The sequence below is a fragment of the Lepisosteus platostomus genome, chromosome 16 (genome assembly GCF_059453375.1).
Source record: "Lepisosteus platostomus isolate fLepPlt1 chromosome 16, fLepPlt1.hap1, whole genome shotgun sequence".
NCBI classification, from domain to species: domain Eukaryota; kingdom Metazoa; phylum Chordata; class Actinopteri; order Semionotiformes; family Lepisosteidae; genus Lepisosteus; species Lepisosteus platostomus.
In genome coordinates this window covers 9,175,621-9,200,692 of record NC_142626.1, presented here as the reverse complement: position 1 = coordinate 9,200,692, position 25,072 = coordinate 9,175,621, and the positions used below count along the sequence as shown (strand labels likewise).

Here is a 25,072-nt window from a genome sequence, read left to right as displayed (position 1 = left end):
CAGTTGTGAGTTGCAGGGTGATATGGCTGCTGGTCATCTTTCTGACTGACGGGTGGAGATTCGCAATGAATAAACCCTTGAAATGTGTGTTCTCTTTGCAACCCTCATCATTTCGCCCTGCAAAATAAATTCGTCTAAGTCTCTCGTAATATTCGCGAGGGGACTCTGCTCTCTCGTGCTTAATGTTAAGAGCGGCGGCTATCGCAGCGGTCGGGTCAATAAACGCACTGTATTCTTCGATAAGTGCTTGACACAGCTCCTCAAAATCATTACAGACTTCTTTTATCTGCCTAGCCATCCACTCATCTACAGCTCTGCTGGTAGTTTTCCTGACCAGAAACACTTTCTCCTGTTCTGTGGCGTTTGGCAGGTACTGCAGGGTATACCTGAGGTCCTGAATATAACTCTCGATATTATTCTCTGACACTGCGGGGTCAAATCTCTCTATGTCCTTCGCTAGCTCTCTCAGAGAATGGAGATTTATCCTTCTAGCTTCTCCCCTGACGGAGATATGGAAGAGATCGTGGTCAGACTTGTCGCTGCTAGAGAGGGTGCTTAATAGCGACTCGAATTCAGACCTTTTAGCAACCATCGTTAAACTTAAAGAGTATTACTTTTAAGTACGAAATCACAGTTTTACCACAGAAAACCACAAGATCAAGTATGCAATCAACCCAGTAGATCGCAAAAGATCACAAAACAATCAAGCACTGCTTAAAGAGCAAGGGGAACTTTTTTTCCTTTCGGCTTTCAGCACACTGTATTGTCGTGTATGGAACCCGCGGCGTTTTATATTGAATTATTCCGCTTGGTTGACTCATTTCAGTCTTGCCACGTCCACCCAGGGACGCCAAATATGTAAGAAAACCGGCTCAGGGACGCCAAATATGTAACGTTGCCATAGCCAAAATGTAAATGTAGTGGCTCTCTGAAGGCACCAGTTCTGTAGGGTTTGGGCATTTACTGAGACAATTATTAATTGTAGCAGTAAATCACAAAGTTGATTCTTTTGATGGCTTTAGAATCCAACCATGCAACATAACTCAAACGACGCACACACACAGGTACTAATACACGAGGATACATTTATTAATACATAGAATATGCATATAAACCTAACAAATCTTATCGAGAGGGTTATCAGAATACAAAAGATATATATTCAATCAGTTACAAAGAGTTACATATATCAAGAGGACATACATTCAGTATATCATTCATTAAGACCGTTTCGTAAATGAACTTGGTTACAACTTCTACATTAGATACTCAAAACAAGTACATAACTCTTAGGAATTAAATTGATATCAACTGGTTGGGATAACAATTGAATTCTCGAGCTGTAATGCATTGAAGTTGAATACTCATCCAATTTCTGGGGATTCAGATCTCCTGCGGGCACAAAGAAACAGTTGCAGGCTGTTGCTGTCCAATCTGCGCTCTCTGGCTTGGTGCCAGGCTGTGCTGTGTGGCTTGCGACGGTGCGCTGCTGATGCTCACTGTCCTGCTAGTTAGTGTTGGCTTTAATTAGCAAAGTTTGTGCACAGGAGAAAAGATGACTGTGGGTCCCAGCAAGTCAGGAAGAGGACCAGTTTGTTCCTGATGAAGAGCTAGTTCTGAATAGTGATTAAGCTGTCCACAGTTCCGACCTGTTTACGAGGCCTGCTGCTGGTGCTAACCTCGGGTGGATCCTCTAGTTACTCTCTGGCAACCTCCGCTCTAGACTCTTAGAACAAAGGAAAGTTCTGGCACTCGGACACACTGGCCGTTCCGTGGTTGTCCGGGCTGAGTCTCAGGATGGTCAGGAGGCGCGCTGCGAGAATGTCCTGCCCTTGGGAGCCTTCTGCTCCTGGGCCGTCCTGCCCTGGAATTCTCCTTTGAATTCCCTTTAGAACAGTCCACAGAATTCTCCACTGAATTTTACTGAATCTCTGTGTTGCCTGTTTTTACCTGGAGGAAGTTCAGCTCGTTGATTGGCTGAAAGTTCCATGGGCATCAGAGTCCCACGTGGGTTACTCGGCCCTACCAGTCCCTGATTGGTTGATCAAGATGAGATATGAGTCACTTACTCCTGACACTTAGGAATGCAGTCCAGATGGCCAACTGGCACTCCCTAGACAGATAGGCACCAATGGATGACCATTGATCATGATAGCCAGGCTTAGCTAAGTGCATCCCCCTTTGGGAGCTGTCCTTATCAAAGGAACCCTAAATCAGCCTGCATGAATAGTTTCTCTGTGGCTGCACCACAGAGATGTACAGAGAAATGGGGCCTCATTTGGGAAGGCTCAGAACACTTAATTCTTTCTTATTAATAAGCCTCGCCGCTACACAGTTAAAACCCTGTTTTTTTTTCTTCAAATGGTTTATTTTCTTTAAATGGGAAAGTTGTTTTTCTCAAAATATCTACAAACATCAAAATCTCCAGTCCACTAACTCCAGTATTGGTCATTTACATTTGGGATTAATAAACCATTTGAAGAAAAACAACAACACTGTAACTAACTAAAATAACTATAAGAAGATGACATCATAATAAAATATAATAATAAATGTGAAGCAATTTTTATTATGGTTAAAAGTCAAAGTCTCTCTATTTCTGTTTCCCATTTCCAGTCACTGTAGCTCCGTGTGTCTCCATGTTTCCCACTGTCTCCCTTCCTGACAATTTCTTCTCATCTTTCTTTTTCCTCCTGGAACCCAAATTTTGAAGCAGGTGTTATCTTCATCATCCTCATCCATTGACACTCTGAGATGGATAATGACATGATGGTGTATATTACTGCTGAGCTGGGTGCTGTAGTGAAGACTTGGAAAGAAAGATGTGGATGAGCTGTGCAGATGTTCAGCTGTGCTCCTGTCTTTTTTGTCTGCAGGATGAGGGAGTGTGGACTAACAGAGAGATGTTGTGAAGATCTGGCCTCTGCTCTTCAGTCTCAATACTCCAGTCTGAGAGAGCTGAATCTGAGTAAGAATAACCTGGGGGATTCAGGAGTGAAACTGCTGTCTGCAGCTCTGAGGGATCCCAACTGTAAATTAACAACACTGTGGTAAGTGTATACTGGTGATTTCTTTGTTTTTTATTGTTTGATGTAGATATTCTGAAAAGCACAACATTCACTTTTTCAAATACATCAGAAAGTAACACCTAGGAAGGACAAAACAAGAAAGAAAGAGGGCATACAGAAAGACAAAAAACTGCTACGCAACTTTATAGAAGTTCTTGTCTCTGGCTTCTTTGTTAATATCTCATTGCTGAGAGACTCGACATGCAATCTTTCCCACTTTGCCTATCTTTTTACACATAAGTTTATGCTGTTGTTGATTTAGAATTCTGTGGGTAACATTGTCTATGAGATTTCATTCATAAAGTCCTTCTTCATTTAAATGCAAGGTCAGTCCAGCTTTAATCAGTTTCTAGTGATTTATTTCATGGCTGCCGTCTTGACAGTTCTAAACAAGTATCTTTCTGCCTCTGAAGACAGCTCATCTGGTGTTTGTCCCAGAAGAAGAAGGACTCCTAATAAGGATTGTTGTATATTTCTTCAAGATTTTGAAGACTGGGCCAACCCAAATTTCTCATTTGTATCTTACTCTTAACTCTTGTATTCCTACTGTATTTTCTAATATTCTATATACATCTGAAAGGATGTAGCTGTGGAAGTGAGTTAGGTATGCAAACTTTATCAATATGTTAACCTCTTATTTTAGTTTCATTTAATTCTACTCAGCTTTGAATTTCCCCAGTGTTTTCTCTTCTCTCTCTGTGCTTTAACCTTGCCTGTTTGACCACGTCTTGCACTGATCCCTGTGCTCTGAACCCTGCATGTTAAACGACTCTGCCTGGTGCTTTAATCAGTTCCTCTCAGCTCAACCCTTCCATTTCGATTGCGTCTCTAGTTCACTTTCTCCTACCTGCCCTGCTTGCTTCCAGCAGAGCCCGCACCTGGATTCAGTCTCCAGGTTACTGCTTCCATCAGCTCAGTGCAGGAGATATCACACTGGGGCCCTAGGTTCAATTCCAGACCTGGGGTGCTATCTGTATAGAGTTTGTATGTTCTCCCCATGTTTGTGTGGTGTTCCAGTTTTCTCCTACAGTCCACAAACATGCTGGCAGGTTAATAGACTTGTGGGAAAGCTGGCACTGGTATGAGTGTGTGCTCTTTGATAGACTGGCATCCTGTCCAGGGTTCAATCCTGCCTTGTGTTCAATGCTTCCTGGGACAGGCTCTGGGTAACTGTGACCCTGAATTGGATAATTGTTTATTAAAAGTGATGTTGATGGTGTTCAAATGCTGCACTACCACTTTGTCAATTAGCACACAGTTTAAACATATCCCTGTAATGACAGATAAAGTCAAATTTCAGGGCAAACTTCAGTCTAGATTTATTTGGGAGGGAAGAAAACCTCAGGTAAAACCTACAGCATTCAAACTCTCCCAGATCTACAGTCTAACTTCTGTGCAGCTCAGCTTAAAGCTTCAACAACTTGAGTGACCGCTCCCCAGCAAAATGGTGAAGAGGTATTAATCTCACTTAAAACATTATGCTTTACACATAGTATAACTCAAAGCATTATGAAAATAATTAAATTCTGCAATTTCAATACATTAATCACTTAGAAAATAGTGTGTATTGAAAAAAAAACCTCAAGAAAGGAAAAGTTGTTTTGAATGTTGAGAGAGATAGCATGGCACCCTGACTTAAAACCACATAAAATAGACAGAGGTTTTATAAAAGGTCATTGAGGGGCATAAGACAGAAACAAGGAGGAAGACAGAAATCCTGGAAGTACATTCATTCTTGTTGTCCCAATCCTTCCCAAGAGCAAGAAATTAATTTCCAGTTTTTTAAGTTTTGCTTCATGTCAGAATAATGTCAGATTCTGTCTGCACTGCTTCTCGGAGGTTAATACTAATGTAGGATCTAAATGATGGAAACGATGATTTGGACGAGTTGTGCAGATGTTCAGCTGTGCGCCTGTCTTTTTGTCTGCAGGATGAGTAAGTGTGGACTAACAGAGAGATGTTGTGAAGATCTGGCCTCTGTTCTTCAGTCTCAACACTCCATTCTGAGAGATCTCTTTCTGAGTGACAATAACCTGGGGGATTCAGGATTGAAACTGTTGTCTGCAGCTCTAAGGGATCCCAACTGTAAATTAACAGGACTGTGGTAAGTGAACACTGGTGATTTTTGTGTTTTTTTATGTGCTAATGCTGAGACACAACATTTGCTTTTTCACATGTGTAAAAAATACACACCAGTATTCATAAACATTTTAAGTATCAAAGTCTTACATGTGATTATTTTGAAAATGTTTTTATGTGCCTGTTCTGACTATATTAAGTTTATATACATTGTAGAAAATTATAGTGTTTGAACATTTTCTGTGAATATGTTTGTTATCACAGTAAAAACATGCATACTTTTTAGAATTTGATTAATAGGGAAAATAATATGGAATTGCTTATCTAAAGAAATTGATAACGATATAATTATATTCATATAATATAGCTCAAATTATCACAGTAGTACACTTTCTTTGGAAATGTCTGTATCAGTTTCACTCCTTCCCATGTGATTACTTCTGTGGCGTAATGGGTTAGGAATGTGCTTTATTTACCCCCATTACCCCCATTTTGATTAAAATCACAAACGCGTGTTTAATTAAATGCCTTTATTGATTCACAATCTGACAATGCATTGTAAATCGTTATCTTTGTCTTTTAAGTTCTTTAGGTAATTTTAAGCATAGCGTTCTCATCATTTAAATTTATTTTTCATACCATCATTAAACACAGCAGTAGCGTAATGTATTTCCTAATGGGATCACACGTGGGAAAATTAGATTGGGATCATTTTTATTTTTTTAATACATTTGAGAAAAGTGTCATCTATACAAAAAAGTTGTATTTATTTAATACCACTTGATAGTTATATTAATAGAGATAAGAATTTAAGTTGTATACTGTTTAGACTTTTAATCATTGTAAACTGTATTACAGCATGTTAAGCATTAAACGTGAAAAAGTTGGTATATTTTATAAAAGCAAGATTGCTCAGTTTTACAAACGTACACAACTTTCCACCTTCATCATAAATATTTTAATTATGCAGAAATACTGAGATGGTTAATTTTAGTAAATATGTTGACAAATATCTGAATTTTTACCAGAAAAATTAGTATCCAGCTGTGAATCAGCTACGTGACCTTGCCCCCGTGAAATTGTGGGAAAGAGGTTTAGTGGGCAGTGTAGTGAACATAGTGTGTTTTAATACACTGTGTAGTATAACAGTATAAAACTTGTTTTTTTTATGTTTGTAAACGCTATTCTTGCAAGTACATTTTGTACAGTGTGCTTCTCTGTGTTAGCTGGTGGGCAAACGTTTGAGGTGAAAATTCATCCACAAGGAGTGGACCTTTAAAGCAGAGAAGACCGCACCAAACGTTTTCGGCTCTGTATGTCGCTCAAGACATTTCTCTTTGACACTTTCTTTAGTCATAGAGGTGGGAAGATGCCTCCCCCTTCCCTCTGCCTGCCTCACTTGTTCCCATTTTAACCAATTTAGTGGTTTCATTAGTGACAAAGGCTAAACTTTCTTGGAAATAATGTCTTTTATGTTTTGCAAGAAACTGACTTGCTTTAACAAAATATATTTACAAATCCTTTTCCCTGGCAATCTACCTACAGATGCAGCCATTCAAAGTGCGCGGTACAGACACGTACCGCAGGTAATTGGCTGCGGTATCGCGTATCATGACGCAAGATGATGCGGTACGTGATTGGTTGACCGACAGGGGCACTCGTGGTCCGTTGTTCTGTCGTAGAAAGACTTACTGTAAACGTCTTTACTGTGCCCGTTGTAGATATTGAATTTTACCACTGAAGGGAAATCTTAGTAGCTGAGCATAAAAAGAATAGGAGCATACTGTAACGCGTGTGAAGGCCATAAACGATATTAATTTTGGAACATAAACATGCAGTATATAGCTGGTCTTGGTACTTTAAAGAAAAAAATACACACCAGTATTCCATTTCTCCCTAAACATTTTAAGCTTCGAAGTCTTTAACTAACGTGATACCGGAGTCAACAAGCATACTTTTAGAATTTGATTAAAAGGGAATATAATATGGAATCGCGTATCTAAAGAATTTAATAACGGTGTGATTATATTCGTGTACTGCGACAGGGCTGTGTAAGGCTGTTTCGCCTCCCTGTTCATGCGAGTTTCCCTGTAGCCTACTGGTCTAGGTGTGTGACTAACAACCCACAGGTTGTGTGTTCGAATCCAGCTGGTGCTGGACTTTTCTTTTAACAAACATTTCTTCGAAAAAATAGAATAGCGATATTATGGACAATCAATTGACTTTTATATTTCAAAGTATCGCAACATGATCTATTCTAAGTCATTTTTGATAACAATGAATAGTCACCTTCTTCCCTTCTGACAGCGGTTCCTGCTTCTATTGTGTGTGTGTGTGTGCAACAGAGTACATTTTTATAGAGAAATGGAGGCTGGACAGTATGCGTTACAATATAAACATTTATATTGATTTAAATCGTGTTCTGATTTAAATCGCAAACGCGTGTTTAATTATGTGTTTTTTAATCATAATCAGGCTAATGCATTTCTACATTTTCTGTATGAACCAGCTTAAAGGTTCATACAGAAAGACAGCTTGTGTTTAAATTGAGTGTAAGGTAATTTATGCTTCTAAAGTCATGGTCAACATTTATTATTGTACTGTGCTGTAAACTTTTTCTGTGCCTAGTCACATTATTTTATAGCGTTTTTATTGCGTTATTAAATCCGGTGGCGCTGTGTGTTAGTTTCCTGACTCCCATGTCACATGGTCTGTGATTGAATCCCATGGAACTATGACTTTATTTTTTAACAAACATTTCTTTGAAAAAATGAAACGTTTCCCTTGGTCAGAGATTAAATAAACCTCACTCGCACCAAACAAATTTATATTTCTAAATATCACGACATGATCGAATTTAAGTCTTTTTAATAACAATGAATAGTCACCTATGCATTACAAAATATACATTTATATTGATTTTAATCGTGTTTTGATTTAAATCGTAAACGCGTGTTTAAATATATGTGTTTAAAGGCGATATACTGTATAAAAGCGCTGATTCCTATGGAGTGTGTTCCGCCGGGGATTCAAAAAAATTATTTTAAATAGGCTGATAAAGCTTAGACTAACTGTATTCTAGCCTGTATTACAACAGAACATTGGACAATGCAACATAAATTGCAAAAATGCACTTGGAATCTGTCCAAGCCCTCCTACAAAAATTTTTTAAACTGCGACACTGATCATTCATCTCTAAATAAACTTTATTTTATATAGCGTTTTAAGCGAATAGGTAATTAGATTGCTCATACAGATGCAGCCATTCAAAATGTGCGGTAAAAACCCGCGGTACGGTAACCTACCCACAAGCCACCGCGGGGCACCGGAGGGTACCGCAGGGCAAGTGATTGGCTGGCCAAAATTACCGACAGGGGCACTCGTGGTGCATTGGTTGGTAGTGCAAAGATTTAATCATTTAATGTCTTTACTGTGCACATTTTAATCCGCTTAGTTTTGAATATTTATATGGATTTTACCACTAAAGGGAAATTTTAGTAGCTGAGCATAAAAAGAAGAGGAGCATAACGCATCTGAAGGTCATAAACGATATTAATTTAGGAACATAAACATTACTGTATGTATGTAAACTGTACTGTGTATGGCTGGTCTTGGTAGTTTAAAGAAAAAATACACACCAGTCTTCCATTTCTCCCTAAACATTTTAAGCATGAAAGTTTTATGAAACGGTACCAAAATATGCAATTGCTGTATAGAATGAATTTTAATTTAAAAAAATTATTTAACACGAACATTAAGCTGTTTACATCTTCCGCCTGAGAACAGTCACCCGTTGCTACCCAACGCAGAATGGTGATTGGCTGACACCATCTGACACCCCTCTGATTGGAGAAAAAAGACGTGCTGGTTTGCTATACATACTGTACCAGGAAGAGGATTTCTTTCTATTCAAAACGTGTATTTTAAAAGTTTAAGAAGTACCTTACAGCGAACACAGATTTCTAAACTGATCAGGATCGTTATCTTTGTCTTATGCATAATAATGTTCACCGCTCTGTCCAGCAAATTAATAATAAACTTTATTTTATATAGCTTTTTAAACGAATAAGTAATTAGATTGCTCATAAACCTAATCACTTGCTTTTTCTTTTTATTTAGGCTCAGATTTCAACTATAGATCGTATTATTAATAACCATAATAACAACCAACCAACAAAAACAACCATATAAACATAATACCAACCAAAAACATAGATAACAACCACAATACAAAATCAAATAATCAAACCATTTTACTCTCGCAAAGTCCCCCAATTATCATAATCCCGCCCCTTATGCAAAACCAAACCTTCCTCCCATCCCAGTTTATCCTGTTTATCATAAACAAAATCCACCTCAATTTTCAACATAAAGCATTACACAAAATCAATACCTCAACACTCCATACTCAACAACGATAATTCACAAACAGCCAGAACATGTAACTACACATTCCCAAACAGACCTCATTTCCATAGCCCCGCCCCTTATGCAAAACCAACATCCCTCCCCTGTTCTCTCTCTCCCCTGGCGGTTGTAATTGTTTTTATTTTCAAATAAATTTTAGCAAAGTCATGTATTTTAAAAATCTTAAGATTTTATTTATTTGTCTTTATTTAGTGGTTTCATTAGTGACAAAGGCTAAACTTTCTTGGAAAAATGTCTTTTATGTAAACCATGTTTGCTATTAATTCATTCAGGGCTTAAATATGTTCATTGTCTTCTAATGAAAGAAGGGTTCCTTTCGCCGTAGTCGGGAGCCTAGCCTTTAACTAGTAAGTACTGTATTTACTGGGTTTTTGAGGGGGGGTGTCTTTCGCTGGAAATCTCGCCTCCTACTTTGAAAATACCCGTGAAACCGGTTCAATTAGTCACAGCCAGCACTCCTGCAGAGAGTTGGGTTGTACAGTACTTGCAGTGTATACAGTACACGCGTTATGCTCTTCGTTAATGTCTGTGAAGTTTTATTTAATCTCTGAGCCATACTGATTCTTCTGGAAGCCAGTTTCCGCCAGGGAGTAAAAAAAAAAACACACTATGGTATTCTCTCCAATGCAGTGCAGTTAAAAACATACCTCTGATGCTGCTCCTAAATGAATATCGTTTATGACCATCAGAAGCTTTATGCTCCTTTTCTTTTTTCCAGTGGATTGAACAGGGAGAGGCATTTCATGATGTACTTTTCACTGATGAAACAACAGTGGCTCTGGAACAGTTTTCAACCAAGTCGTTTTATAAAAAGGGGAGATATGTACACGTTACTGAAGCTAAAAGTTTAGCCTTTGTCACTAATGTAACAACTAAATAAAGACATATAGAAATCCCTACGTTACAGACTGTGTATGGCTGGTATTGGTAGTTTAAAGAAAAAATACACACCAGTATTCCACTTTCTCCCTAAACATTTTAAGCATCAGAGTCTTACATGTGGTTATTTCGAAAACGTTTGTACGTGCTCCTTCTTACCATGTTACTGTTTACTGTTACTGACCATATTAAGTTTAAGTGCCTGTGGGCACTTTTCCTGTCCGTGGGGGGTGGACCGTCTTTCATTAGAAGGTTAGTCTGTAATACTCTGAGAATGTAGAGGGGGTGGAAAGTGCCCGCGGTCATTTAATTAGTATTAAAATCTTAGTTATCTTTCTAGTTCACAGGTTTGCATGCATAATTTAATTTTGAGAGCCACTGAGACATCAGCTACTACTGTTGTATTTATGAAAAAGAAACAAAACAAAAAACATACTAACAACTGTGCCATCCTACTCCTTAGTTAATACATTTTATTATTCATAAACAGTTAACATTGTTAGCAAAATATTTTGAATTATATTTAACCCTATTTTTTCTTTAGTTTTGTATTTAACCTATTATATGATAGTCAGACTTAATGTATATTAATGTATATTTGAACAATGAAAATATATTTTTACAAGATTTTACATTAAGCACTTAAAATTAATATGGTTAATAATAGTAAACTGTAACATGCTGTAACAAGATCGGTTAAACTCCGAAGAAAATCCTTTCAGAGAAAATGTTTCAGGTGTGAAGAACAAACCTGTTCCCACACACCCTGCCCCCACTACCATTAGAATATACACAAACATTTTAGCGTTTCATTCTGAGCAGAAGACCCTCACACCTGAAGAGTGCTGGCTGTGACGAATTAAACCGGTTTTACAGGTTTCAATCACAGATTGGGGCTCAGTAAAGTAACACACAGCGCCACTGGATTTGATAATACTGTACCTAACCAAAATCCGCAATATGGAAACAGAACCTGTGTAATTGTTGATAGATGATGTACTCGTAACATTTTTTCAAGACGAACTACAACATTTAAAAAATGACTTGTATGTACTTGATATCTCTAATCAATCCACGGGTTCCAGCACAAAACGAAACTAAAACGCATACCGTTTCGCGCTTCTTATTAGTTGCTCAAAAGTAATTTGACCGTATGAAATGCATAATATAAACCTAGAAACATATACGTGAGCAGTACTTAAGCACTGTAGTATCGGTGTTAAGACATACCTCTCAAATACTGTAAATCAAGTTAAAAATATCTCAAGACCGATTCTGGTCGTAATGAAACCATGTTTCGTGTATGTTTTCTTTTTCATCTTGAAATAACTCATTTCTAAATACCTTTTTCACTGTTAACATCTTGTAGCAACTTTGCGACAAAATATACACTCTGACAGTTCATCCTGCTACCAACATTAAATAAAACAAATCTTAAGATTTCTATATTTATGTCTTTATTTAGTGGTTTCATTCGAAGCTTACAATGTTTAGGGAGAAATGGAATACTGGTGTGTATTTTTTTCTTTAAAGTACCGAGACCAGCCATATACTGTATGTTTATGTTAAGATTTCCCTTCAGTGGTAAAATTAGATATGAATATTCAATACTTAAACGGGCACAGTTAAGACATTAAATATACATATACATATTGTATACAGTACAGTTTGCATACGGTAATATGTTTATGTTACGCGATTAAAAAATAAATAAATAAAACTGAAAGGTCCAGCACCAGCTGGATTCGAACACACAACCTGGCAGTTGGTAGTCACGCAACTAGACCAGTAGGCTACAAGACAGCTCGCATAAGCAGGCAGGCGAAACAGCCCTCCCGCAGTACACGGATATAATCATACCGTTATTAAATTCTTGAGATACGCGATTCCATATTATATTCCCTTTAAATCAAATTCTAAAAGTATGCTTGTTGACTCCGGTAGACTTCGAAGCTTACAATGTTTAGGGAGAATTGGAATACTGGTGTGTATTTTTTTCTTTTCATGATAGGTGTCGCATTTTAAATCATTTTCGTAGTTAGAAATTATGAAACGCCCTGTTAAAAGCAAGGAAGTTTTTATGCCCGTTGAAGTAAAACAAAATGCCTGACAAAGTATGGCTTGGACAGATTCCAAGTGCTTGTACAAATGTGCTAAAGAAATTATACTTTGAGTATACAGCTTGTCCAAAGTCATCCATTATTAATACTATTAGTAATATCTTCAGTAAAGGCTTTGATGCATAAATATTTCTGATAAAGGTAGGTTGTGTACTTTTGTCCAACTGAGCAATCTTGCTTTCATAAAATATACCAACATTTGAATGACTGATGATTAACATGCTGTAATACACAGTTCAAAATTAAAGGCTCGAATGCTGTACATGAGAGGTTAAGCTCCCCCTGGCGGTTTTACAAGGCGACGCCGGATAGCTAGTCACGTGACACACGTGATACCGCGTGATACCCCGGTGGGCGTGTCGCGGTATGCCGTGAAATACCTCACCCATTTTGAATGGCTGCATCTGTAATGTCATTAGAAAGTACAACAAGTTCCTGCTTTGTCTAATGATGGTATCAAAAAGTAGTCTAAGTGGTGAGAAACCTGTGGTTAATGATAATTAAGGGACTTAGAAGTCAAAGAAAATGATTTACATTTACATTGTTTAATTTTAAGCACTAAGTTATGAATGCAGACGCAGAACGGCCATTGTGCAATAAAGAGCTCCGCGCTTCCTCCTTCTCTCTGTGGTGGCCCCCCTCTGACGGAGCGAAGTGGGCGGTATGCTATTTTCAGAGCCCCTGATTGGGAGAAAAAGACCTGCTGATCTGTTCTACATACCAGGAAGACAACAGAATATGATTTTTTCTATTCGAAATGTGTGTTGTCTTTATGAAATTTGTGTATTTTAAACGTTTAATTAAGAAGTACAAACCTTACAGCATACACAGAGATTCTAAGCTGATCACGAGGAAGAAAATCAGCCATTTTTTGCACATAAAAAGTGGTTATTAACTATCAAAACCTGTTTTTATAGGTTTAAAAGTCATGCAATGTATAAGTTAAACAGGAACACATTATATTTCATTTTTTATTTTAATTTTTTTAATTAAAAAAATCATTTTCCAAGCTTATTTTTATGCCTTTTTTTTACCACTCACGAATATTCTTATGTCCATATCTTCGCAAGGGAAACACAGAAAGCCTTCAAACCAAATGCATTTTAAAGACCACAACTTCGGATAATTTCCACAACCTCTACATAAACGTATCAGTGAGCTAATTATTTTTTCTGACAGTCAGGGAAACAGGGTTTTGATTGATGCGCAATTACGCACCATCTTTATCAGACTGTGAATCAATAAAAGTAATTAAACATGCGATTTTAATCAAAACGGGAGTAATGGGGTAAGACCATTAGACATGCAATACACTTCCTCATGATCATCTTAGAATCTTTGCATAAGCTTTAAGTTTTTTTTTTACTTTTTAATTATACATTTTCAACACTTTAATTTTGTAAACGCAACACACATTCCGTACAGATACAGTACAATCATATTCTCCTGTCTTCTCGTGGTATAAAATGAATTAGCAGGTGATTGAGATAACAATGCATCGCCCACTGAGTGAAATGTTCTTTTTTACAAGTGTATAAAGAGGTGATACAGTATGTGTCTCCTCTATAACTCTTCAGTTTACAGAGAAATTCCACCAGATCCTCACAACATTATCCAATTATACTCTTCTTGTGTCTAATTTTTAGTTCAGCAGGATTTGTGCAATAAGCACATTGTTTAATGGGGAAAACATCACCCACATCTATTACCACTGTACAACCCTACTTCAGGTGGCGTAGCCACGTTAGCCTGCGTAGTCTACAAAGGAACAAGTAATAGGTTTATTCTGTGCTGAAGGGAGAAAACGTAACATTTTGGCTGTGAAGCCTTCTTCAGGTGTGAGCTCAAAATGAAATGCTTGGAGTTTGTAATGTATGGTGCTCTAAACGAGTTAAACTTTGATGAGGGCTTGCCAGCGCGGTGACGTCACTGCCTTTCATATGAATAGGAGGGACCTGGTCCGTCAGGGTTGAAGGTGAATCTCACTGTAGCTCAACTGGCTGCTTCCTTGTTGAATGATGCTGGAGACCTGGGTTCAATTCCCCAGCTGTTAGAGTGTGAGCCTGAAAGCACTACATTATCAATATTATCTTCTGTGTCGCATTAACTAACTCTTCAGTTTATTCCATCAGACAGTACATGAATATAAATATATTATATTAAATTCTTTAAATACGTGATTCCATAATATATTCCCTGTTAATCAAATTCTAAAATGCTTTTGTTTATGCCGATAACGAGCAAATTCACAAAAAAGGTTGAAACATTATCACTTTTCAGAAAGTATATAAACTTAATATTGTCAGAAGGAGGACGTAAAAATATTTCCAAAATAACTACATTAAAGACTTTCATGCTTAAAATGTTTAGGGAGAAAGTGGAATACTGGTGTGTATTTTTCTTTAAAATACCAATACCAGCCATATAAACTTTATTAGCTCCACCTGGCGGTTTAACAAGATGATTCCGGATACTATTATAATAACTGCGGTATGATGCATTATGATGCACCACGCCGTTTTACCGCAGTGTACTTCGTGCATTTTGAATGGCTGTATCTGTATACAGTTTACATAATATGTTTATGTTCCTAAAATAAAATAGTTTATGACCATCAGATGCATTATGCTCCTCTTCTTTTTATGCTTAGCTACTAAAATTTCTGTTTAGTTGTAAAATTCCATATAAATATTCAATATTAAGCGGATTTAAATGTGCACAGTAAAGAGATTAATTGATTAAATCATTTCACTTATCACTAATTTTGGCCATTCTTCCAACAGTTTGTGATTCAAATTTATCATATTTGGCTTGTAATTGGTGTGTCTTCCTATATTGAATATGAACTTTTTACTCATATTCTCTCCTTGAGTTAAAGTTGGTGGATTTATACAGAATTGAATGGTTTTAGATTCTTCAATTACTGTGGGAGGCCCAACCCCAACTTCTCATTTGTATCTTACTCTTAACTCCTGTATTCCTCTTGTGTTTTCTTCTATTTTATATACATCTGAAAAGATTTGTCTGTAGAAGCTAGTTAGGTATGCAAAATGTATCAATATGTTAATGTCTTATTTTAGCCTCAATTACTTCTTCCCAGCTTTGAATGTCCTCAGTGTTTTCTCCTCTTCCTGTGCTTTAACCTTGCCTGTTTGACCACGTCTTGCAGTGATCCCTGAGCTTTGAACCCTACATGTTAAATGACTCTCCTTCAGACTCTCCCTGGTGCTTTAATCAGTTCCTCTTAGCGCAACCCCTGCCTTGTCGATCGTGTCTCTAGTTTCACTTTCTCCTGCCTGCCCTGCTTGCTTCCAGCAGAGCCTGCGCCTGCATTGAGTCTCCAGGTTACTGCTTCCATCAGCTCATTGCAGCAGATATCACATGGGGCCCTGGGTTCAATTCCAGACCTGGGGTGCTATCTGTGTGGAGTTTGTATGTTCTCCCCATGTTTGTGTGGTGTTCCAGTTTTCTCCCACAGTCCACAAACATGCTGGTAGGTTAATTGACTTCTGGGAAACTGGCACTGGAGTGATTGTGTGCTCTTTGATAGACTGGCATCCTGTACATACTGTATGTATATGTTGTTGTTGATTTATAATTCTGTGGGTAATAGTCTCCATGAGATTTCATTCATAGAGTCCTTCTTCATTTGAACACAAGGTCTGTCCAGCTTTAACCAGTTTCTAGTGATTTATTTCATGGTTGCAGTTCTGACAGTTCTAAACAAGTATCTTTCTGCCTCTGAAGGCTGTTCATCTGGTGTTTGTCCCGGTTTGTCTTCAAGACTCTTTCCCCAGTTTATTTTCATACCAGATTTCATATCATAAATGATATGCCTGGTGTTCCATTCTTCCAACAGTTTGTGCTCCTAAATTTATCATATTTGGATTGCAAGTTGTTTTTCTTCTAATATTGAATATGAACTTTTTACTTGTACTCTATCCATTAATGTGAATTGCTGGATTTATAAAGATTTTAATGGTTTTAAATTCTTCAATTGCTATGGAAGTGCCAACGTCCTTTTTCTCATTTGAATGGTACTATTAACTCTTGCATTCATTCTGTGATTTCTTTCTGTGATCAATGTGTTAATCTCTTTAGATTCTCAATTACTTTTTCTCAGCTTTGAATTTTAACCCTGCATGTTAAACGACTCTCCTTCAGACTCTCCCTGGTGCTTTAATCAGTTCCTCTCAGCTCAACCCCTGCCTTTTCGATAGTGTCTCTAGTTTCACTTTCTCCTGCCTGCCCTATCTGTATGGTGCTATCTGTATGAAGTTTGTATGTTCTCCCCAAATTTGTCTGGTAATCCAGTTTTCTCCTACAGTCTACAAACGTGCAGGTATGTTAGTAGACTTCTGGGAAAGCTGGCACTGGTATGAGTGTGTGCCCTTTGATAGACTGGCATCCTGTCCAGGGTTCAGTCCTGCCTTGTGTTCAGTGCTTATTGGGACAGGCTCTGGGTACCTGCGACCTTGAATTGGGTAACTGATTTATAAAAGTGATATTGATGGTGTTCAAATGCCACACCGCCTTCTTTGTCAATTAAGTGATAGTATAAATGTATCCCTATAATGTCAGATAAAGTAAAATTTCTCTAAGTTTATTTGGCAGGGAAGAAAATCTCAGGTAAAACCTACACCACTCAAACTCTCCCAAATCATCAGCAGCCATATCACTCTGCAACTCACAAATGGCAACCCACCGAAGCTCAGCAGACGTGAGCCTGGTCAATACCTGGATTGGATTCCTCATGGGAAAAACTAAGGTTGCTGCTGGAAGGGGTGTTAGTGGGGCCAGCAGGGGGCGCTCACCTTGCAGTCTGTGTGGTTCCTGATGCCCCAGTATAGTGACGGAGACACTATACTGAAAAACAGGCACCGTCCTTCAGATGAGATGTAAAACCTGACTCTCTGTGGTCATTAAAAATCTCAGAGCGTTTCTCAAAAAGAGTAGGGGTGTAACCCTGGTGTCCTGGCCAAATTTCCCGTTGGCCCTTACCAATCATGGTTTCGTAATAACCCCCATCTATGAATTGGCTTCATTACACTGCTCTTCTCCCCACTCATAGCTTGTGTGTGGTGAGCGTTCTGGTGCACTATGGCTGCTGTCGCATCATCCAGGTGGGGCTGCACATTGGTGGTGGAGGAGGGGAGTCCCCATTACCTGTAAAGTGCTTTGAGTGGAGTGTCCAGAAAAGTGCTATTTAAGTGTAACCTATTATTATTATTAATACAGTCCTATTTCTGTGCAGCTCAGCTTAAAGCTTCAACTGACAGCTTCAAAATGGGGTATTCAAGAAGTATTCATCTCGCTTGAAACCTTGTTTTATATTTAATTTAATTCGAAGCATTGTGAAAATAAATAATTTCTACAATTTAAATACAATAATCACAAGAAAAAGAGTATTATGAAAAAAAAAATACTGTAGAAAGGAATAGTCTTTTCAAGAGTTTGAGAGAAATAGCATTGGTCCCTGATTTTAAACCACATGAAACAGACGTTTTAGCAGTGGTCATTGAGAGGCATAAGGAAGGTTGGGAACAAGACAGAAATCCTGGAAGTACATTCAACCTTGTTGTCTCAGTCCTTCCCGAGAGCCAGAGAGGCATCAATTTCCATCTATTGAATTCTTGCTTCAGCTTATTTTCTACCACCTTTTAGTTACATTTTAATGTTTTCTAGGTTTCTGGGTACTGCAATTTAATCTGCAATAACATTTACTCTTATACCAATCCTACCGTAAATTGAATGTATTTTTTATCTCCACGGATATAGATTCCCCAATAACATTGCTTCAGAATTTTCTTTGTTTAATTCCTATTCTGAGAAGTTGCTGTAGTCTGTGACTACATCTATGAGAACAGGAAAAGATGTTGAATTTCTGCTGTATATAATAACATCATCTTTATAAAGAGCCTGATTGTGTGTTCTCCTGCTATATCATCTCCTTCTGTTGTCTTATACTCTGAGAGAATAAATCAGTGTATCAGTGACAAGCATCTCCTAGCCTTGTTCCCCTCTATGAATTAAAGCTCTCTGATGGAATATGATTATCCTACACTTGTGCTTCTTTTTTTTTACATTACATGTGGCCAATCAATAAAACCATAATGAAAACCCAATTCCCTATAAGTTTCAAATACAAAAAAGGCTTTTTCTGTATCCACACTTTTTTATAGTTTGAAATTCGCTAACCCTCCTGCAGACTTCTCACGTTGAAGCAAATGAGACCTGTGATTGTTTTCCCCTTCACATGAACTTAGATTAAATTCACTTATACAGATTAATTAATTAATTTTAATAAATTAATTGCTTACACTTAAATAGCACTTTTCTGGACACTCCACTCAAAGCGCTTTACAGGTAATGGGGATCCCCTCCACCATCACCAATGTGCAGCATCCACCTGGATGATGCAACGACAGCCATAGTGCGCCAGAACACTAATTTGCCACAACATAATTATACAGATAAGGGATATTCTTAGTCTTTCAAAATAAAAAAATAAATTGAAACAAAATTATGAAAATGTCCATTATTATTATCAGTGAGCTACTGCCAGTGCCACTGTTGACACTGTGTATTAGCTATCTCCTGTAGATCGGGCTGCCAGACTCGTAACACACTGATAACATCACAGTTTATTTGATCTCAATCAGACTGACTGGTATACAGAAGGACACCTCAGTCTTTGAAAAACTAAGGAAAAGACTTAGCTTTTTGAGATTTCTCAAATGGAAATGTAATATGGAAGTCTAAACACATTTCTATACATCACAGATGATAATACTTGCTAAAATTGTATTCCTATGTAGACCGTGAGAGAGAGCCTGGAGAGCTGATCAGTCACTCTTGTAAATCTCCTCCAAAACTTCAAGAATCTTCTCTTTTTCTGTTCTTTCTGATCCTTCCGTGCCACTGTCTTTGTTCTTCCAAGCAATGGAAGTGATAAAGTGTCATGAAATATTTTTTCTTTCTCAATGGAGAGATGCTCTTGGTACCTCCATTGAAGTGAGACAATAGCTAGTCACAGGATTAGACTACAGACAAGTATGTACAATATAATCTTTATCAGTTTTCAACCTCTGCAAAATCTTAATGGTCAGATTTCACTGAGTTACAGCGAGTTTCACCAGCAACACACAGCCAATCTGTCACAGTTTTTGTCAAACCAGGAAAAACTGGAGACACATCAAAAAGGACAGATGTCTCAGTCATGGGATGAGCTTTTGGAAAATTCATTACTGTTTCATAGGAAGGATGCAGGGTTTTGACATTTGGACAAGTCATTGCTTTTGTTACAATATGTCCACTATAATAAGGACTCAAGTATCTGTTCATTATTCCTGCACCATCAGGAAAATTATCTTATATGTTGTCTGATTAGGATGTAAAACACACTCCTGAAGGTAGAGATTGACTTGTTCCTTATGATATAGGGTTTGTTGCGCTATGTTTTAATTTGGTTGCTAAAACTTGATGAAAGTGACCAGTAGCATCATGTCGTTTCCCATTCCCGTGGACAGCACTGACTCATTAATATGTTCTTTTTCTAAATACTCCTCTCACTACTGTGAAGACATACAGTATTCAGCTGCTGGAATTAGAGGATATGGGAGATCACTTGCATGTGTAATACTTTGTATACCAATTGCAGAATATGTTGTTTATGGTGACGTAAAATTTAACTTTCCAACACTGTCCTGTGGACGTCCTTGACGCAGAATAATTACACTTTTGACTATATATCCTAGCATTATGTTTACATTGTTTATTACTTTCCCACAGTGTGTAGAAGATGTAAAAGATGGATGTTAATAAAATCATCTGGTGTTTTTCACAAATAAACGGGGTGTGTCTGACAGGGAGTCGGAGTTGTCAATAGAGAGTTGTCAACAGACGTGTTGCCTCGGTAACCACAGGTGATAGGAAAGAACAGATCTGTGACAGGGAAGACAGACTAACGGCTGCAGCTACAAACCAATAAGGAGAAGAGATGGGAGAACAACAGTCTGGGAGGAGACTGTGAATAGAACAGTGAAAGAACCCCAATGAGGGGAGAGAAAGGAGAGCTTTAGTCTCGAAGGAGAATAAGGAAATCACAGAAGGGACCAGGAAGAGTGAAAATCCTGGAGGGGATTGTGGTGGAGAGCCTACAGAGTTGGAAGATTGAATTACTTAAAGGGACAGCCGCCTTTTTTGGTGTTAGTGATCAGGGATGTCCAGGAGCCCACTGTGTGAGTGTTTAGTGAGTTTGGAGTCAGTGTGTATTTGCCAGCATCTGAGGTGCCACAGAGGGACCCTCCCCCCGATGATAAGGGGTATCAGGTGAGAGAGTTAGGTCTGTCTGGCTGCAAAGCTCTGATCAAAAGACAGTGGCTGCTGGGCTCGGGTTTGAGGTGTACCATCAGCTGTGAATACACAATCTGGGGCATGAGAGTTAGGCATCAAGGAGGTTGTGTATGTTTTTATGACAGAAAGCATGTTGAGTCTCAGCAGTGGGATGTGATGAAGAGAGATGGTGATTAGGAGCAGAGGGTGTCATCTCCCTGAAAGGGACAAGCCAGACGGTGTGTGAGAGGTGAAGCTTGTTGAGTCCAGGAATCTGCGACAGAAGGACTTGGCTCAGTGAGGGACCTACATTATGATCTCGGAGGAGATCAGATAGAGAAGACAGTGGAGTCAGTGAGTTGGAGACTCGGGACCTGAGAGTTTTAGTGTAGATCCCTGTGGTACTCCAATAATTACATCACCTCTGTTTGCTTCATGTTATCTCTGCTCTTTTTTTCTATTTTTTAAATAATTCTTAATTCATGCTTCTCTGCCTGTGATTTGAGAATTCCACAAAAAAGATTAACTTTATTAAAAAATGTTGAAAGTGCAAATACACAGTATCATGCTGTATCCTTTGTGTGTTCATTACTGCTTTTGCCTGTTCAAATAGCAAACAAGTTGGTTATACAAGAACTATCTTCTCTAAATCCCCATCATTGACCTTTTCATGTACAGTATGTGATCCTCTAGTTCAGGGGTGCCCAACCTTTTTTAATGCAGGATCTACTTTTTCATTTGCCAGTCCAGTGCGATCTACCAGTGTGAATTTGAAGCTCTGATATAGGGAAAACAGACTGTGGGCACATCAGCATAATAACGATACCCATCACTAAAATGACAGCAAATAAAAACAAGTGACTCATGCTACAGTGAACAAGTAATCTTCCCTATTTAAGAAAAAAGAATATCCTACCTTAATGTGAGCTTTGGCACTGAGAAGCTTACAACAGCTTGAATGTGTTGACACTGCTGATCATGTTTTATTTTGTCCCTGCAACTCGACATTCTGGTCATTCAGCAGTTCAGTCAAGTCTGTGAGGAATGCTAAATCCAAAAGCCACTGGCTATCCTCTAACTGGGCATATTCACCATGTTTATACGACTTGAGAAACTCTTTGATTTCAGGCAACAGCTGTCTGAACACTTCTCGCCAAAAATGTTTGTTTTCGACATCTCCAAACAGCAAGTCAGCAGTCTCAACAAACGCTTTTTTATTACTTCTCGATCCCTGAACGACTTTTTGTGATGAGCCAGGATGTGGCACACAGAGAACGATGCGATGATTGTATTAGGTCTTGTGAAAAGCGACTGCTGCTAGTTGAGATTTTAATTTTTCCACTTTTCTGTAACTCACTTTTAGCGAGAAAGTCCACATCATACGTTTTGTGTGCAGTTTTGAAATGTTGCTTTTCGCGTAGACGCTAGCATTACAGATTTGAATGCGAAAAGATGCTCCCATTCCTTGTGGTAACGGTGCGTTTTCGGTCTCTTTGTTTCACTGTTTTCGCTCAAATACTCCAACTATCAAATAGGCAATCAAACTTATCAAACTGTTGGCGAATTGATCACAGCAGGTCTGTTTCGCTCCACTATGCACTGTAGTGAATGCGGGGTTAACAAAACTTGTGAAAATCAGGAATTGACTGAGCTGTTTAGTGAATAAGTAAATATTAAAAAACCCCAATTTGTGATTTTTCCAGAATATATCTGAGCAGTTGGTATAATTAGAGGCACAATTATACCAGACATACTGTACTGTATACTATACCACAGACAATAGAACACACAAATTACAGTACTATGTTTAAGGCCAGTAGCCATATCACTCTGCAACACACAACTGGCAACCCACTGGAGCTCAGCAGGTATGAGCCTGGTCAGTACCTGGATGGGAGACCTTCTGTGAAAAACTTAGGTTGCTGCTAGAAGAGGTGTTAGTGGGGCCAAAAAGGAGGTGCTCACCCTGTAGTCGATGTGGGTCCTAATGCCCCCAGTATAGTGACGGGGAGACTATACTGTAAACAGGCGCTGTCTTTCGGATAAGACATAATACTGAGGTCCTGACTCTTTGTAGTCATTAAAAATCCCAGGGCGTTTCTTGAAAAGAGTAGCTGTGTAACACCGGTGTCCTGGCCAAATTTCCTTTGGCCCTTACCAATCATGGCTTCCTAATAATCCCCATCTGTGAATTGGCTTCATTCCTCTGCTCTTCTCCCCACCGATAGCTGATGTGTGGTGAGCGTTATGGTGCACTATCATCCAGGTGGGACTGCACATTGGTTTTAGTGGAGGGGATCCTCATTACCTGTAATCTAAAGTGCTTTGAATGGAGTGTCTTAATAATTGTAAGCAATTATTAATTATTATTATAAGGGTGTGTGCTCAAACAAGGTGTTCCAGAGGCCTAACATTCTAATCACCCAGAAAGTACTCCTGACTTCTACTGTGTATTCAACTCTTAAATAATTCCTACAGTGGCGAAATAAGAGATTACCTGCCTTCTAAATAAATACAACCTCATTCTCTTCTTCATCGGCTGCAGCCAGTAAATGGCTGTACATCCCTGGCTGCCCTGATCCTAGTATCCTGGACTCGGATTACACTGATGTATGAGAGCACTGTGAAAAACCCAGGTGCCACAAAATAGATATTATAAATTGGAGACGTCTCTAATTGAAGTTTCTATTAGCCAGGAAATGCGAGTTCCTTAAAAACACAGAATAGCAAGCTCTCTCTAGCAAGGTTCAAATACATAGCTCCAGTCAGGTTTTGTCTGGATGATCATCCAGACTCTTTTGACAGTGAAGCCCAACTGTATTAATGTTATCTAAATTCTAGTGAAATTTCCAGATGGATCCCAAGCTAAAAGATTTCCCCTGTGGCCGACAAAGTCTTAGGCAGAATTCTAGTTCATATGGACTCGCTCTTGACTTGCTGTCTTGTACTAAAGTTCAGTTTTCTGGCTCAGACAAAGTGGATGCAGCCACAGATTGAGAGAGCAGGTCAAAGAAATAAAGTTCATGAATAAAATTTGTAGTCTAACCATACCTTTTAAATCCAGTGATCACTACTGGAGATTAGTTGTGAAAATACACTGATATCCACAATGGAGAATGGAGACAGAATGGGGCCATTACTCATTTTTCACCAGCAGGCTGCACTGAACCAATGTCACCCTGCTACACCACCTGCTGGACATGGACCTGGGCTGCTGGCACTGTGTGGACTAGATGTGAGCTACACTGGGACAGTATTCACTGCAGTATACAGGCAGATATTCATGTCAGATTCTGTCTGCACTTCCTCTCTGAAGTGTAGGATCATCCCCCTGATGTGTCTCTCTTCCCTAGCCTGCTGGGACCTGTAATAGTCTCATACCTTAAGGGAACAGTCTTTAGCTTCAACTGAGGGGAAAACTCTGTCAGACTATGCACTGATCTCAGCTGTCTGCTAATGCACAGCCTGTCCTGGGAAGCCTGTACAGATCACTCTCTAAAGTTGGAAAGGGGAAACGTGCACACCATCACTGTTGTCCATTAATTTGTGTTTGTTTTGGATCCTAAAGGGTCTATCTATTTCTTCTGTGCTGAGAGTCTTTAGGTGATGTGTGTGTATGCTGTTTATTGCTTCATATTATTGTTACTTCTGTTATAAACATAAGATCACTTTATTAGCCATACACAATTTATTGCATTAGGAATTAATCTTTTCACATACCCCAGTTTACTCTACATGAGACACGGACACAGAGAGAAGCTGGGGGTCAGAGTGCAGGGTCAGCCATTGTATACCACCCCTGGAGCAATTGGGGCCTTGCTCAGGGGCCCAACAGAGTAGGATTCTTCTGCCAGCCATGGGATATGAACCAGTAACCTTCCAGCTACAGGCGCAGATCCTTAGCACAGTGCCACTGCTCCAACTCATATAACATGCATATTTATACATATAGTTAAAACCCAGGTCGTTTTTTTTTTTAATTCAAATTGTTTATTTTCTTCAAAAGGGAATGCTGTTTTTCTCAATATATCTACAAATAAAAATAAAAAGTCTCCAGTTCACTTACTCCAGTGTTAGACATTTACATTTGGGATTAATAAACCATTTGAAGAAAAACAACAACACTGTAACTGATTAAAATAACTATAAGAGGATGACATAATA

General features: G+C 38.6%; 1 protein-coding gene across 2 annotated transcripts in view; it reads left to right on the top strand.

Moving 5' to 3' along the window:
* Positions 1 to 25,072, top strand: part of LOC148646821 (NLR family CARD domain-containing protein 3-like) — a 231,538-nt gene that overhangs the window by 93,813 nt on the left and 112,653 nt on the right. Inside the window, exons 8-9 of one of the 2 annotated variants that reach the window (XM_088608953.1) lie at positions 2,877 to 3,050; positions 4,999 to 5,172. In XM_088608953.1, the coding sequence (XP_088465079.1) occupies positions 2,877 to 3,050; positions 4,999 to 5,172 (348 nt within the window). Of the gene's footprint in view, positions 1 to 2,876; positions 3,055 to 4,998; positions 5,173 to 25,072 lie in introns of those variants that run through there. The other variant, XM_088608954.1, reaches the window with a different exon arrangement.